The 17649-nt window shown below is 33.7% G+C and overlaps 1 protein-coding gene across 2 annotated transcripts in view; it reads left to right on the top strand.

Annotated features, from left to right (window-relative positions):
- The window catches only part of LOC149781391 (polyamine-transporting ATPase 13A3-like), a 364470-nt gene that overhangs the window by 129263 nt on the left and 217558 nt on the right, over positions 1-17649 (top strand). For both annotated transcript variants that reach the window (XM_089935485.1, XM_089935486.1), the window contains 2 exons: positions 663-724; positions 2934-3078. In XM_089935485.1, coding sequence (XP_089791611.1) covers positions 663-724; positions 2934-3078 — 207 coding nt within the window. The remainder of the gene's footprint in view (positions 1-662; positions 725-2933; positions 3079-17649) is intronic.

Raw genomic sequence — 17649 nt, forward strand, 5'->3', positions numbered from 1 at the left:
ATGATAACAGAATATAACATTGTCCCAATTTTTTTATTTGTGTAAACGTTTATAAAGTTTATATTTGTTTTTCAGTTTTGGATTATATTTTATTTTTCTTGTTTTATTCATTCATGGAGTTAGAAAGAAATATTTGTGATTGCTATTTCCTTCCTGTTTTGCACTAATATTTTTAATCAACAATAAAAAAAAATTCAGATAATAGAAACTTCAGTTCTTTCACCCAAAAAAATTTCAGCCTCAAATTTACATTTTATAGTTAAAAATTTAAATTAATAAAGTTTTGTAGCTTAAAAAAGCATGATCATGTTTTTATAAGATTATAAAGGAAGTCTAAATAGCTAGCAAGCTAGTCTGCTATGTATATTAAGGAAGCTAGCTAGAAAGACTGAATGGGATGTCACTAGATGTTTGCAATGTAGATTTAATAACTGATTGGTCCTTTGGGCTTCTCAGAGTATGCAAGCTTAGCTATGTGCCAAGATCAAAGAATGCCCAGAAACACAGCACTTTACATGTAGCTGATCCAAGCTGATCTGTTCAGGATTTTAACCTACAGTGCAGTGATTGTTAGCCTGGTATGTTTGATGACTGAACCACCAAGGTTTCCACTTGGATATCTTTTTTTAAAAAATTATTAATAGTGATATATTCTGTTTCAGACAGGCACCTTAACAGAGGATGGACTTGACATGAAGGCAGTTGTACCCACCACCAACTCTAAGTAAGTTTGAGACTACAGGATTGCTTATAGGAAACAATACTGCACCATTCTGACAAAATATGTTGCAAATTTAGCCTTCTTGCACTCAAAATGATGCCCAAAATGTTGATTTGTTGCTATGATTGACTGTTAGGTCCTGTACCCCAGACCCTCCATGTAACAGAGTGGATTTAGGGACCAAACTTTCTACAACCTGTATTTAAAAGAGAATGAATTCCAAGGAAAGGACTGAAGTGTTGAGCATGAATAGGTGGAACATGGGGAAAGTGAAGATATTTTCTAACAGTTTTATACCAGCTTACCTGTATCAAGTTTGCTGGATTTGTATTTTGTTTGGTAATTTGAACGATCATCTAAACTGATTCACTGTCTTGTTTTTATAAGTACCGTATTTTGATGTGTTCAATGTGCACTTATTTCACCTAATATGCTTTTTTCAAAAGTGTGTGTTTTACAGAAGAATGAAAACATTAAGGATGTTGTGCCAGAGTGATCCAACAAAAATGTCAAGATGTTAAAGCTGCCTTACATTCTTGGCTTGTAACATATTTAATCCATTGCATTGTACCTAAAATTGTTAACAAGTCTTATTACAAAATTAAATAAAGCTTACAAACCTTGATAGTACTGCTGTTTGATTGCTGTATGTTAATAAACTCAGCTTTCAGCTCTGTGAAGTAACTGGAAATACATGTATATATGACTGATAATTTATTGTTCTACTGTTATATTTCAATTAAAGCTGTGTAGTGTACTGCATTACAATATATTACAATACCCATAATGTTCAATATTCAATAACTGTTGTTTTATGTTTTTTCTTTATTTATATCTTTATTCAATGTTGAATTGAAATGCAATATTTAGATTTCAGAGTGTTATTGTTCTCATCAGAGGCACCTTTAGAGACATCTTTGTTGTATCTACAGTTTGTCTTGTGGTAACATTGACATTTATCATTAAACAAAATAAATAATAACCTAATTTATAAAAATGGAAACTAATTATTTTCACAGAAAATCAGCTTAATTCTTAGTTTTTAAAAAAATAAATCACATTATTTAATATTTCCTTGTGACTATCACTTATTCAGTTTGGTATTTTCAGTGTAGTCAGTGGTGTTTAAAACTTGAATATGCTAGATATAATTAAATTGCTTTGTCCAGATAAATTTACAATTTATTTTCTTTTTTCATGAAATAAACATGGTTTTTTATATTCATGTTCTCATCTTAAACAACAAATGTTTAATTGCCTTGGCATGGTACTTTTAAAGGTAATAAGAACTAGCTAAAGTTTTGTTGTGCCATGGTTGATGTAAGAAGCTTGTATAGAGAAAAGTACAACCTAACTATCAGTGCCTATTGCAGAAGCATGTGGTAACAGAGCCACTGTAGGAGTTCAGTGTAGGAGAGTCTTGAGTTAGGTAGTGGAGAAGAAAGACAGATGTTGACATATAGCAATTTTCAGAGCGACGAAGAGGAATTTAATGGATTTGATGCAACAGACTGAATTCCATCAACAAGTCAAACCTTAAAAGGGTTGTTCTAAGGGTCTGCCTAAAAGTTGGAAAGATGTACTTTTAATAGTGCCACTTTCATTTTTTTCTCAGTGCTGTGTTTAAAAATTTATTGGTCATGATCAGAGATGCTGCTTTCTCACAAGAAAGACTAGAGAAACAGTCAAGTGCTGGTTTATTGTTAACAGTTCAAATATTGTGTAGCAAATGTACACTGTCCAAAATGGCTGATTATCATTGCAATATAAAAACAGAGCAAAATTAGATTTTTTAAAATGTGTTTTATCCCATGCACATTATATGGCAGAAACAAGTGTTTCCCCTCATTCTTGGTCTAAAATTGGGGTATGCTTTATAAATACCCGGTAAGTGTGTGCTATAAATACTAAATTATGTGTTCAGATATTGTGCTTTCTTTTTATTGGCTGCAAATATCATGAGCAGATCAGAAATCATATTGTTGATTTTGATCAACTGTTTCAGTTGTTGCTGCTGCTTAGGTAAACTACAAGTGTCTTGGTGTAGTTAATGATAAATATGTGGATCTATTTAAATGAATACCTGTTAAATTATCAATTGAATTTCCTTACATTTCTGAATGTCAGAGCATTATTTCATAATTTTTCCTTGTATTCAGGTTGTATACATTTGAAGTTTTATTAACCAGATTTAACACTTTATATTTTGCAGGTTTGAGTCAGAAATATTTGACATGAGCAGGGTGCCCAAAGGTCCTTTACAAGTAGCCATGGCAACATGTCACTCACTCACAATTATTGACGGTGTGCTAAGTGGAGATCCTCTTGAGCTAATTATGTTTGATGCTATTGGATGGGTATGTTATTCTTTTTCTTCTGGGTAAAACATCCACTCTTGTTTCTTATTTAAAACTGTATACAGTGTAGACTCAGATGTGTTGGACATAATGTATGGTAGCAAGGCACAATTTATGCTGCTCATTTGTCTAATGATTTCAGAAAAATAGCGTAAACCCAGATCTTCTATGTACATAATGCTCTGCCAGGTCAAGGTCTATACTGTTCATTCTTCTAATGATTTAACTCTATGGTAGTGTTGTCTCTTGCTTTTCTAAAAGAGAACACTGTGTATACAATTTATGGAGTAGTTGAAACTTTCAGGGGAACCTGCCTATTATTTTTAATTTAGTGCCAACTTGTTACATGTACCTGCAAATTACAATACCACATTTATGGTCCTTTACAATGAATTCATTTAAAGTACTGTACTAATGTAATAATATTATGTCTTATTAATATACATTTTTTCAGATGTTCTTGTTCAATATGAGAATTTCTTGAGATTAAAATTTTAATTACATAGTATTTTGTATAATTTATTTAAATTAATTTATTTTTTTGAAAATTAAATGCTTCTTGGGTTTACCTTGTCTTGTAACTTAAGTTTAAGCCCCTGTACATAACTATTATGGCTAATATTAGGAAGCTTTGTACAGAATTTGGAATAAAGCACAATCAAGTTATTGCACTAGTAACTGAGCATGCCTCAAATATGATAGTCTGAGTAGAGACCCTGAAATATCCACATGCTAAATGTTTTCAACACACCTCAAATATGATAGTCTGAGTAGAGACCATGAAAACATGCTAAATGTTTTCAACACACCTCATATATGATAGTCTGAGTAGAGACCCTGAAATATCCACATGCTAAATATTTTCAACACATCTCAATTTCCATTAATAGTGCATTTAATGCTGTTCCTGCTTTAGATCATACCATTGCAGCAGCAAGATGTCTCATTGCACCTTTTCAGAGTCATGTTTTCTGACGATTATTCTACACTAAGTGGGATGCATCCAAGACTTTTCAGTCTCTACACTCAAATGAATAAGATATCTCAGTTGTTGCTGCATTCAGACAACATGCTTCATGATGTCAAGTCCAGATACAAGTTTGACAGTAATGACGTGTGTCAAAACATTGCAATTATGTGCACCTTCTTGATCCAAGGTATAACTCAGTATAAATCTCTCCATTTTTCTGACAAAGAGACAAAGCAAATTGTCCTAAAGGTCATCCTATCTAAACATATGGCTATCAAGCAAGCAACACTATCTACTCTGACACAAACATCATTGCAACCACTGAAAGTAGTCAGGCTAACTGGATAGGGTGTACATTTCCATATTCAGTTGTAAGACTGAATGAATGGGTGTGTGTGTGATCTGGATTTTTAACATAGCTTTAACAATTTTTCAGTCATATCGCTTTGATGTCTGCAATATGACAGCTTATAGTGATGTCTAGCACTGGGGCATCATGCCGCAGACATGTAGCATCATGTTCAACCCAGTCACATTATCCTGACATCAGGCTGACCAGTTCTAACACTAACCTCTTAGTGCTGAGCGCCAAGCGAGGCAGCTGTTACTATCATTTTTGTAAGTCTTTGGTATGACTTGGCCGGGGATCGAACCCACAACCTCCTGCATCTGAGGCAGACACTCTAACAACTAGACTGAATGAAGATGATAGGACTTTCTTTTTAGAAGTCTTTTTTGAGGGAGATGATTGTTCTGTTGTACTACCAGACTAGGTTCAGTGTCAAGTACAATTTATTATTCATCTGCTGCGCCAATTTCAACCAAGAGTCATTAACTCCAAACATTCTCTGATAATGTCAAAAATAGCAGAAAGACACCTTTGTCTTCCTGGAAATATTTCCCACATACTATTTCATTTGCATGCCTGTTTAGTGTTGTATATAGCTGTAGTAATAGTTTTCAGTTAGTGTTAATAGAGAATTTGCTTTAGAATATAAACAATGTTGTTATGGCAGGCACTCTTACATTTGTTCTTGGGACAGGCAATAAATTAAATTCATTGTTTTAGCTTTCCTGATGTTGTATATGAAGTGTAAGATTATGCCCATGTCCAGGCAGTGCATCATTCTTTGATGTGTTACCTAAATTATGAGATATATTTAGCAAAGACATGTCTTACAAACTTGATCCAGTCATAATAAGAGGTTAAAGACATCAAGCAAATTAAACAAGGTACAGTATTTTTTTTTAGGTGGCTTACATATAAATAAATGTCAGCTGTTAGCCTAATATGCTGATAGAGGGGAGGGGTTGAGTCTAGAATCTGTTAAAGTTTGCTGCCTTTCCTGAATGATAAAATTGGTGATCTTGATGACTTGGTGGACTTGCCTAATAGTAAAGGTGGACTTGCCTAATAGTAAAGGTGGACTTACCTAATCGTTTAGATGGACATACCTAATAGTAAAGGTGGACTGGTCTAATAGTTAAGGCACAGAGCACAAATTTTCAAATGATCCTGATGGTATCTTTTATAGAACATTGATATGTATGTACACCATTTCAGATTTTATTGTGCTAAACATTCTTTAAGGTAGTCTGCCTTTGTAAAATCAATGCTTTCAGCACAGCTCAAAAGTACATCATCATTACATTATTACATCATTGATATGATATTGCTTTTAATCTACAGTAATGAGTGATAAGTACCTATGAAGCCAACATTAGTTTGACTTGTGTCATTTAAGTTTTAGTTGTGATCTTTGTCCATAAAGACAGAAGGATATCTATTAAATGTACAAGGTTAATTATAGTAAAATAACAGAGTGAAGCTAAAGGCCAACAATTTGTGGTGAGAGAGAAGATCATGCATTTTTGTGAGTTGATTTTCTTCAGATCAATATTGAGATGAAATCAATATTCATTTATATTTAAAAGTTACACATCTTTTGACCTATCATCAATTAAGAGAGGCATGTTGTTACTTAATTTCCAAATGGGAGTGACATCTTCTGGAAGATTATCATCCTGTATCAAGGAGAGCACCTCAGTTAAAGTATTCTTTAGTCATCACAGTCACTAGACATAAATATCATACAAAAATGAAAACATATCCTGCAAAAAGTTGACTGAAATTAAAACTAGAGGTTGTCTTATCAGTGTAGTCATGGATATTTGGCATCACTAGATCGGGCTCATACAAGACAGCTATATACATCTTTGCCAAATTGGCTACAGTCAGTCATAAATCAAAGAGATCAATTACAAAATGCTAGACCCATTATTAAGACTCTATGATCTTAAAATAAGTAACAAGACAGAGCAAAACCAACAAGCCTTTTATAATTACAAAATATATTTATTTCTCTAAATTACAACATGAAAAAAATTAATAATAACTTACAGTATGGTGAATGAATTCCTAAAGCTTAAATGTTCTATCACTTCCAAATGTTTTTAATAATCTGAATGAGTTACAGAGGTATTCCAAATTATAGTAGGTATTGTATTGATGTATCTACAATACACAGGAATCACTTATAATCCCAAAATATCTTCAAATGAATTCACAGTAATTACATACAGATATAAATCTATATGTTTCAAAATGAATGTACAATAATTCCACACAGTTATTATATATACCAATAGTCTTTAAATGAATGTTAAGAGTACTATAATCTCAATATAACATTAGACTAAATAAATGAATCAATCCTCTCAATATACCTCTTCCAAGACTGATATTACTACTAAGGACACATAATTATGCAAAGCAATTCTAATATATAGAATTCCAATATGCATTAAAGATTATTTAATATGATGTTTTGAATGAAGCATCTTGGTATCTTTGAAGTCACCTGATCAGTAAACACAGCCTGTTATAACACTGACCAATAAGGAATTAAGTTAGCTTACATTAGAACTCATGTCTTTGTCAGATCATGTGATATTTACTTGTACTAACAGTATGACTCAACCTTGAAACTCTATGAATGAATCAACACACTTGAAACAAGACTCATCTTACAGTGCAAACTTATTATTGCTAGTACTAAAAACACCATTAAAGTACTAAAAACACCATTAACTAAATAACCCTTAGGGACTATTATTATGAATGCACATATCCAAATACAGGACATTTGCACAAATTCTTTTAAACAACTGCTTTTATTTGTGCAGTATTTAAATATGTTTGGAAAGAGGTAGCATTTTTAAAGCTGTTTATGATGCAGAATTCATGATCTTTATGATTACTAACTTACTATTTGAATTCAATCAAAATGAAAGAAACAATCATATAGATGCTGTATTTTCATCATTTGTAGTTTGTTTCTATTCCCTTGCATTATAACCTCACTTGTAAGAAACACTTCAGTATGAAATAATTTGATAAGTAGAAAATGGCATCATTTAAGTTAAACATATTGGTACATGGAAAATTCGCCCATTTTGAAAGTGAGAGTTGACATTGTCATTATTCTTGCAGTATCAGATAAATATTCTTGATAAACCAAAAATGTATCTTATATCTTTTAAATCTTCATTTAATAGAATGTTATTACATGAGTGTACTGAATAGAATTTTATTTATTGTACATTCATGAGTGTACTGAATAGAATGCTATTTATTGTACATTCATAAATGTACTGAATAGAATGTTATTTATTGTACATACATGAGTGTACTGAATAGAATGTTATTTATTGAAGTGTACATTCATGATTGTACTGAATATAATGTTATTTATTGTACATACATGAGTGTACTGAATAGAATGTTATTTATTGTACATTCATGAGTGTACTGAATAGAATATTTATTGTACATTCATGAGTGTACTGAATAGAATGTTATTTATTGTACATAAGTGTGCTGAATAGAATGTTATTTATTGTACATACATGAGTGTACTGAATAGAATGTTATTTATTGCACATTCATGAGTGTACTGAATATAATGTTATTTATTGTACATTCATGAGTGTACTGAATAGAATATTATTTATTGTACATTCATGAGTGTACTGAATAGAATGTTATTTATTGAAGTGTACATTCATGAGTGTACTGAATATAATGTTATTTATTGTACATACATGAGTGTACTGAATAGAATGTTACTTATTGTACATTCATGAGTGTACTGAATAGAAAGTTATTTATTGTACATTCATCAGTGTACTGAATAGAATGTTATTTATTGTACATACATAAGTGTGCTGAATAGAATGTTATTTATTGAAGTGTATATTCATGAGTGTACTGAATAGAATGTTATTTATTGTACATACATGTGTGTACTGAATAGAATGTTATTTATTGTACATTCATGAGTGTACTGAATAGAAGGTTATTGTACATTCATGAGTGTCCTGAATAGAATGTTATTTATTGTACATACATAAGTGTGCTGAATAGAATGTTATTTATTGAAGTGTACATTCATGAGTGTACTGAATAGAATGTTATTGTGCATACATGCATATACTAAGTATGTTATTTATTATACATACACAAGTATTCTGAATAGAATATTATTTATTGTACATGCATGAGTGTACTGAATAGAATGTTATTGTGCATACATGAGTGTACTAAATGTTATTTATTGTACATACATGAGCATACTGAATAGAATATTATTGTGCATACATTAGTATACTAAATATGTTTTTATTGTACATACATGAGCATACTGAATAGAATATTATTGTGCATACGTGAGTGTATTAAATATGTTATTTATTGTACATACATGAACATACTGAATAGAATGCTATTGTGCATACATTAGTACACTAAATATGTTATTTATTGTACATGCATAAGTGTACTGAATATAATGTTATTTATTAAATTGAAAAAGAAATTAGTTTCTTATACAGACCTGCCAACCTGACAAGATTTCAGTGAATATTCTTCTGTAAGTTAGATAAAATTTCAATAAGTGAAATAAAATATTATAAGATGCTATTTCAACTTGGAAAACATACATATGACAAGTTCATGATTGCTTTCTGATGCAGGAATGATAACATTATGTTTGGTTAAAATGAACATACAAGTGAACTTAAATCTGAACAGCCTCCAGTTTAATTTTATAATCTGCAGTTCTAAATGTCATGGAAGGTCAATGGTTACATTTTAGATTTCTGAACTCAGTGAAGTTGTTTTTAAAAAAGTTTACATGACAGCTCCAATCATCATCCTGCCATGAGCTATATTCAGTTGACACAATGACCAATCATCATCCTGCTGTAAGCTATATTCAAATTGACATGATGACCAATCATCATCCTGTCATGAGCTATATTCAATTGACACAATGACCAATCATCATCCTGTTATGAGCTATATTCAGTTGACACAATGACCAATCATCATCCTGCTATGAGCTATATTCAAATTGACATGATGACCAATCATCATCCTTTCATGAGCTATATTCAATTGACACAATGACCAATCATCATCCTGTCATGAGCTATATTCAATTGACACAATGACCAATCATCATCCTGTCATGAGCTATATTCAAATTGACATGATGACCAATCATCATCCTACCATGAGCTATATTCAAATTGACATGATGACCAATAATGTACATGTAATTCTTGTTTTTCATGCTTTGAGAGACTTGATGTCAAATCATAAGGATTGTTAGGTCTTCTTTTGCACTTTATTGATGTTGTTGTTGTGGGGTTTAATGCCATTTTTCAGCACACGATAGGCTATGCATGGCAGCCAGTATTAATGGTGGAGGAAGAACCCGGGAAAACCCCGGGAAGAACCACCAACCCACGAGAAGCTACCGGCAAGCTTTCTCACATACCCACATTGGCCAAATCCTGGACTTGAACCCATGCAGACAGAGGTAAGATGGCAGTGATCCGTTACGGAGAGCATTTTAGACCACTCGACCACTCAGGGGCCCTGCACTTTATTGTATTTTTTCTTTTACACATTTACTTAGGTACCTACTTATGCAGTATTTTCACATTAATTAAAGAATTTGTGGAAACAAAATATGAACAAAAGTTAAAGTACAAAAATTAAGTTTTTTTATTCCAGGTGCCATGATTGATAAGGCAAAACACTTTAATAAAATCTTGTATGTAGGCAATTTGATGAAATATGATAGATAGTTTAGAATGTTAAATAACGATGCAAATAGTTGAGGATAAGAATAAAAAAGTCATTAATGAATTAATGCTTTGGATTAAGAATTACAGACTTGAGTTAAAAATTAAATAATCTGATTCAATTATATGAGAAGAGGCCCAATATACAAGACTGAAATTTTAGGTTACCCATTTCATCATATACTGTTGCACATTGATGCACTTTTATTTAATTACTTGTACAAAATATGAGGTACAGTAAATGTGTACAGTTTCTGTAGTACTCACAGATTGGTGATGTCCACACCATAATGGTGGAATGTAACATAATATTAACATATCTACATCCTTTTAAATTGAAACGGAAAAGTCTAAATGAAGTAATAATTTGACTGTTATTTTTAAATGTGAATTTCTCTGTGTATGTTTGCAATTTTATTGAAAATGAGTCAAAATTAGATTCACTGATCCAACAGATGCTTGAATCAGTTATTTTTAATAGCAGCTGCTATCATTAAGATTAGACCAGACTGTATGCAAAATGTTTGGAAGTCTAGATTATAGCAAGGAGTTTATTTCCATATGATGTTTATTTAGTATAAAGTATTTTATATTTCATCATGAAAATAAGTTAATTTTAAACAGCACAAGTTTTTTTCATTAGCATCTGTACATCATGCCAGCCATCTGTCCATCTACTTTCTTCATTGTTGATGTGTCTAAGATGAGCTAATCTGTACAGGATCTCAGTCCAAGATGTGATGAAGGTTACAGTGATTTTATATTGTGCACATATATTTTGCTAGGTTTTGCTAATTTTCTACACATGGACATGACACAGAATAAAAGTGGATTCAAACACATTAGCAAAGCAAAAAGTCAGTAATTTATGAAGTTAGAGCTAATCTTAAAGTCTGCCTTATTAGAAACAGAGAATAGTGACGGAGGGTAGGAAGGACTCTGTAATCATTACAATTTTGTACTTCTAGTCAGAGATTTTTCTCTGGGATTAGAAATTTTGATCTAAAAGTCAAGGGTGAATTATTATTATATCATTGATACAGATAAAACTGGATTTAAAAGTACAGTGGAAAGCAACTGAAATCGAAAAGTACTGTCCCAGCATCTACCAATTTGTGAAAAATTCCAGAACAGTATCACATGACATTTACAATCTATAAAATGGCAGAAAAGTCAGCTCATAACAATTAGAATTATAATTCTGAAGCAAAATAATAATAATATTTATAATAATAATAAAGTAAAACATAGTATCAACAATTACAACAAAATTGCAGTTATTTTACATGCATATCACAAGATTCCAGTTATTTTACATGGATGTCATAAAATTACAATTATTTTATATGTATGCCACAAAATTAGTTATTTTATATGGATGCCACAAAATTATAGTTATTTTATATGCTTGCCTCAAATTACATATATTATGCATGGATGCCACACAATTAAATTGTTTTTAAATGATGTAAAAAGTTAGTTATTTTACATTTATGCTACACAGTTGAAGTTTTTTACATAGATGCCACAAAATTAGTTATTTTATATGCATGGCATAAATTTAGTCATTTCACATGGATGCTACAAAATTAGTTATTTAAATGCATTTATGCCACAAAATTAATGTTATTTCATATGGATGCAACAAAATTGTTTATTAACCCTTTTGTCACATTAGCTCTATTGGAAGGCTCTGCTACGTTTCATTCATATCAATTTCAGTTCAGTGTGCAGAACATTTTGATGTCTATGCACTATCTGCATAAAATGTGATGCTACAGTAAACATTGGCTATTTAGGGTGATTTTCATAGCACTACCATTGGGAAATATCCCTATTAGAAATTGTAGGCATTGAGGAAACTGACCCTAATGTCATATTTCTTCTTTGAATCATAATCTCAATTTACCCAATCATAATACCTTAGGAGAACTACCACTACCTCACAAATCCAGCCCTTCCAGATACTACATTTTTAGCTAAAGGGAGCTATAAGTTGTCTGCTGACCTGTTTGGTGGTTGGACAGAGTGATATTCTCTTACTTATAAAACTTGGAGCACAGTGTCAAAATATTCTAGTTATTACTCATGCCAAGAAGCATACTCTCATCATGAGAGACCTCGCAGAAGCTACGTGGAAGATATATCACTACAGTTTGGAGGAGATTTTCACTTCTAAGGAAAGTATATTCCATCTATATTTCCAACGTTTTCTCTCTTTCTATCATGACAAAGTTTGTGCTCTAATTTATATTTGCAAGTCTCTAGTACTCACATAACTTATATATATGTGTAATTCCTTTACAAACGGGTACATATTGGTGACTTCCTACCCAAGGATTTGCAGCATAGGTGCCAATTTTAATGTATTTACTTATACGGACAGTCTCTGGGTCTTTTTGTTGCCCCTACTGTGTACTTCTCTATAAAGGTGCCTCAGTTCCCTTTTACACCGGATTTTATGTGCAATGTAGACACTCTGGTACATTTATGTATTTCTTCAGTTCTAGTCTGACAAGTACAGGTCAGTGCTCTATACAAGGTGTATTCAGTCACCTGTGCAAGCATGTTTCTATAGTCAACCACTGAGTAATGTTTATATGCATAAACTTAAAATCATATTTATCGAGCACATTCAACTCTTTGGCTTTATATAGCTGGTTGATACGAAACCTTTTACCACTTTTTAATAACCCTACATATAACCTTTTGTACGGCGCTAAATAGACTAATCGTGCTGATGCGCCATAAAAATATAATCAATCAATCAATTTCCTTCACATTCAGCAGACATATGGAAGGGTTACATGGTTCATATATCATAACCCATTCCAACTGATGGTTCTAATGATATCCTCTTCACACTGATTACCAATGAGTTCTTTGTGATCCCTAGTATATGGCCTAGGCCAGTCGCAATGGAAATATCTAGAACTAAACATCAATATCACGGGCTCATTCAAGAACAGCCTAGGCTTCCAGTACATTGAACCTGACTTTTGCAGACATGTGCAGGGACCATTCTAACTCATACCACCATGTGATACTCATTTGGCATGATTCCATGAGTAGATCCTCATGCCTCAGTTGATGTCACTTTGCAATTTCTCTACACTCTGCCATGAGAAGAGCCCCTTTCCTCAGTGACTGTCTTGAAAAAAAAAGTCATGGTTTCTAATTCAGGTTGTTCTACAAGTTTAATAAGCAACAGACCTTGTCCCTCTTTGCCAGCTACATCTCATGTGTTACAGGGGACCATAGCCTTACTCCACACAACTAAAATGCCAGTCAGTTTCAAGCTAAGGGCATGGTCTTTATTCTCTATTTTCTGTTTAATGTTCCAATAGATGAAGTACACTAACAAGTCATCAAGGAGACACATTTCCCTCCCTTCTGTAACCACAGCGCCAATACAGGGATAGTACAGGGAATCAACAAAAGGGCCCAAGGGCCTCTTATAGGACATGAACCTATGAAAGTCATCCTATCGAAACTCCAACAATTTCATACCATGCAGATATAGCACTGGGAGGGTTCTATCATTTATTCCACACCTTATTCTTAGTCCTATGTCTGGTCTTCAGCCTAATTACCCTCAATCCATTTATCCATGCCTCTTGGTTCCCACTGGAAATACCACAGCACATTTTGAATGATATACATGAGGGAGACTTTGCCATCACTATGGGTTTAGACAGCGCATACCTTCTTGTCTCTATTCATAAAGCTGCCAGGACATTCCAGCGATCCACCTACAACATTGTCTATCAATTCAGGGCACCCCAACTGAGACTCAACTTTGGCCCCAGGGTCTTTCCTCATCTGATGAATTTAGTAATGGCACATGTCAACACCACTTCTTTGGTGGCAACATCAAGTTACCTGGACAACATCCAGCAACAATATCAGCAAGTTAGCTCTAACCAGTCATGATAGCCCTTGTTACCAATCTGGACTTTTCATCAACACGGAAAAATCCAACCTAGTAGCATCTAAACGATTTATTCACCTAGGTATGGACTTCAGTACAAAGGCACCATATTTTGTCTCCCTCAGGATCGGGCATTGAAATGACCCATGGTAGCACCTTACTTTCAAGGAATTCTATCTGCATGGGATTACTCCACTCAGCAGTGGACATCGTGGTCCTAGGTTGCCTTCTACTGCATTACTGCTGTTTTTTCTGCATGAATGGAGTCCTCATGCCCATGGGACAATCCTTTCAAAATCTGCACCCAACTGAGGCACCATTGGCAGAATAGGGGGGAACCAATGCAAGTACAAAAGGCTGGGGAGCCTGCCCACTACCATCATTTTGGGATGGCAGCGGTACATGCTTTCCCCAGGAACGTCATCTTCATATCAGTAATTCTGGCCATTGTGAAAGTCTTTCATTGGGGAGCAAGACTATTTAGATGGCAAGGGAGTTCTCATTCTGTCTGACAACTCTAAAGTAGTGACTTACCTAGACAACAAGGATTACTCAATCCTACAATGGTGATTTATCTCCAGCAATAAGTAGGACCCCAGTCCCCTGACCTTTGCATCATGGTGTGGGACTTATCACAAACAACAAGGAGGATCTCAATCCTACAGTGGTGATTTATCTTCAACAACAAGGAGGACCCCAGTCCCCAGACCTTTGCATCATGGTGTGGGACTTTTGAAGAGGTATTGTCTTCAACAAGCCATACAGGTTCACCATATCCTGGGACTCCTCAGTGCACTGACCGACCCTTCAGCATGGAACAACCAGCTGGTACAGAAGGAGTGGTCTTTTCATCCCTCGGTTCTCACTCAGATCTGTACTCAGTGGGACTGACCATTGGTGGGCCTGTTTGTGACAATTGGGAATGCCAAAACCCCATCCTTTTTCTCTCCCATCCTTAACCCAACAGCTTGGGCAGGGGATGCTCTTTCATTGGATTGCAGAAGCCTGAACTCATACACCAACACCCCTGATTCCAAGTAATACAGAAAGCAAGGGAATCAGCCTGGAGCCTCATCCTCATTGCACCACTCCATTGGGAGGAGGTGTGGATTAACTACCTCATCAATCTTGCACCAGAAACCCCATGGAATTCAGGTTTTCCCTCATCTACTCATATAATCATGATGGCAGTTGTTTTGTCCTTGTCTAAAGCCCTAAACCTGCATGTCTGGATCATCTCAAACAGGCCCACAGAATTAAACATTTTTGCTACAGGTCATGGAGAGAATCACTCAGGCATGATGGCCCTCCTTTTGGAAAGTAGATGAAGTCAATGGCAGCTTCACCCAGTGGTGTGCAAACGAACATATCTTACCTCTCCAGTCATAAATGCTGCAGATAGCTAACCTCTGCCTCTTGCTCTTAGAAGAGAGCAAGTTAACCCCAATTATGGTCCAAGGTTAATGTTCCACGATTGCTTACACCTTTCATCATTATTGGAGAGAGGATATCAGACAAACCCAGGACCTAACTGACCTTCTTGCCAACTTTGTGTATATATGGCCAGAAATGTTAACCTTAGGCCCAAGGCAGAACCTATCTTGAGTATTAACCTGGCTGGATAAGACACCTTCTGAACCATTTTCAATGGCATTTCTGGTACTCCTTTTCATACAAGACCTGCAGAATGGTTTAACTTTGAGCTCTTGTTTGCCTATACTATATTTGAAAATTTTAATTTAGATACCAGTATTTCTAGATGAGAATATAACCTAGAGTAAATGACCTCACAGTGAAATATCTTAGTAATTCTCACAATCACATATGTCAAGTCTTGGCTTGAAACTAGATTGCATATAAAATTATGTAAAAATTACTAAAGTTTTGTACATGTAATACTTTTAGTATATTGACTTACATAATTTTATATTTTCTGATTCCTTGGTATAAATGACTGCTTTAAAAAAAACAATTTATATCATTCAATTTTCATTGTTTACATGGTTTACATGGCTACATGCTGGAAAGAGTCACCATTCTTGTTGTTACAGTTGACCTTTAAAAACAGAATTTGAGATTTGTATGCAAATATTCACACACATTTTACCTTGTAAAAAGAGCTTCAAGGTATTTAATAGCCAAGCATAGGTGAATGTATATGTTTGTTGTAATATGTTGAGAAAAATCCACTTCCTCAGATCTAATGTCCATAAATATTATTTTCATTCAAATGAATATTTGTTTATGACTATTGGGATTGTGGTTGTCTTGTATCAGCAAGAACTGCTAAAATGCAATCCCTCTTTCCCATAACTATTAACTAAATTTGAGTCTTCCTCAATATTGAGTGCCCTAGCTCCGGTTAATGCTTATTGTCCCACATGAGTTTTCACAGTATAGGTGCATACAAGTCACAGTATCATATGGCTTTCAGCAGATATTACATTTTTAAAACATTTTAAAATGGAACAACTATATGATTGATTCATGTCACTTTTAATTTACAGAAACCATTTTGAATATTTGGCCAGTGTGGGTACGTGAGAAAGCTTGCCAGTAGCTTCTTGTGGGTCGGTGGTTCTTTCCAGGGTTTTCCTGGGTTCTTCCACCACCATTAATACTGGCCCCCATGTGCTGAAAAATGGTGTTAAACCCTACAACAACAACAACATTGAATATACATACGTACATCAAACTTTAAAATGAGTAGAAATGTCAAACATTTATTGATATGTTTACAAGGTCTACACCACAATTTATTGACTTTATTTCTTATCAACTTTTTTGATTAAAACTAGATATACGTAAAACTGACAATTTATGGGTTTGTTTCTACATAGCAAAGAGCTTAAGTATTTAATTATGCTACCTATAAAAGTTTATTTTATTACCCTTCCTTGTCATTAATCATGAGGACATATTTTATGCATTCCATCCTTCTATCCATTCATCACTCTTTTGGTTCCAGTCAATAATTTTAATCCTGGTAGTGCTGTGTTGTTTTGGGATGACCTTTAGAACAATACAGACTTTTTGGGCCAACTCTTTATAACAACTACAAAACTAGTATTTATAATCAGATTGCTGTGAAATTGTAGAAAGTGATGCACATATGCATGCAGATTGCAAACACTAAAAATGTCGATGAGATTGATATGTGTTCATGGTTACCATAGCAACCAAATACAGAAAATGGATGGAAAAGTAATTTTTGACCAAAACAATTGAATATAGTGTATACTTTTCCATCAAATATAGTCATTCTGAATGTGTACATGGACAGTTAATCTGTTTCTACACATCACATATCCCGAGTTCATTACTTTTAGGCCTATGCTAGGTAATTAAAACTTTACTTTCAAACATGTCTCTACATTTCAGTATGGTACAGTATTTAGGTGGTGCAATATTTATGTAGTTATTATTCAAAAAATTTCTCCACATAAAACATAATTCCATTTGTTTATATAGTTCATTGATAAGGAACAAATACTAATCATACTGAAAATGATAAATA

This window comes from Sinohyriopsis cumingii, chromosome 15, assembly GCF_028554795.1.
Source record: "Sinohyriopsis cumingii isolate HCF-2022 chromosome 15, ASM2855479v2, whole genome shotgun sequence".
NCBI lineage: Eukaryota > Metazoa > Mollusca > Bivalvia > Unionida > Unionidae > Sinohyriopsis > Sinohyriopsis cumingii.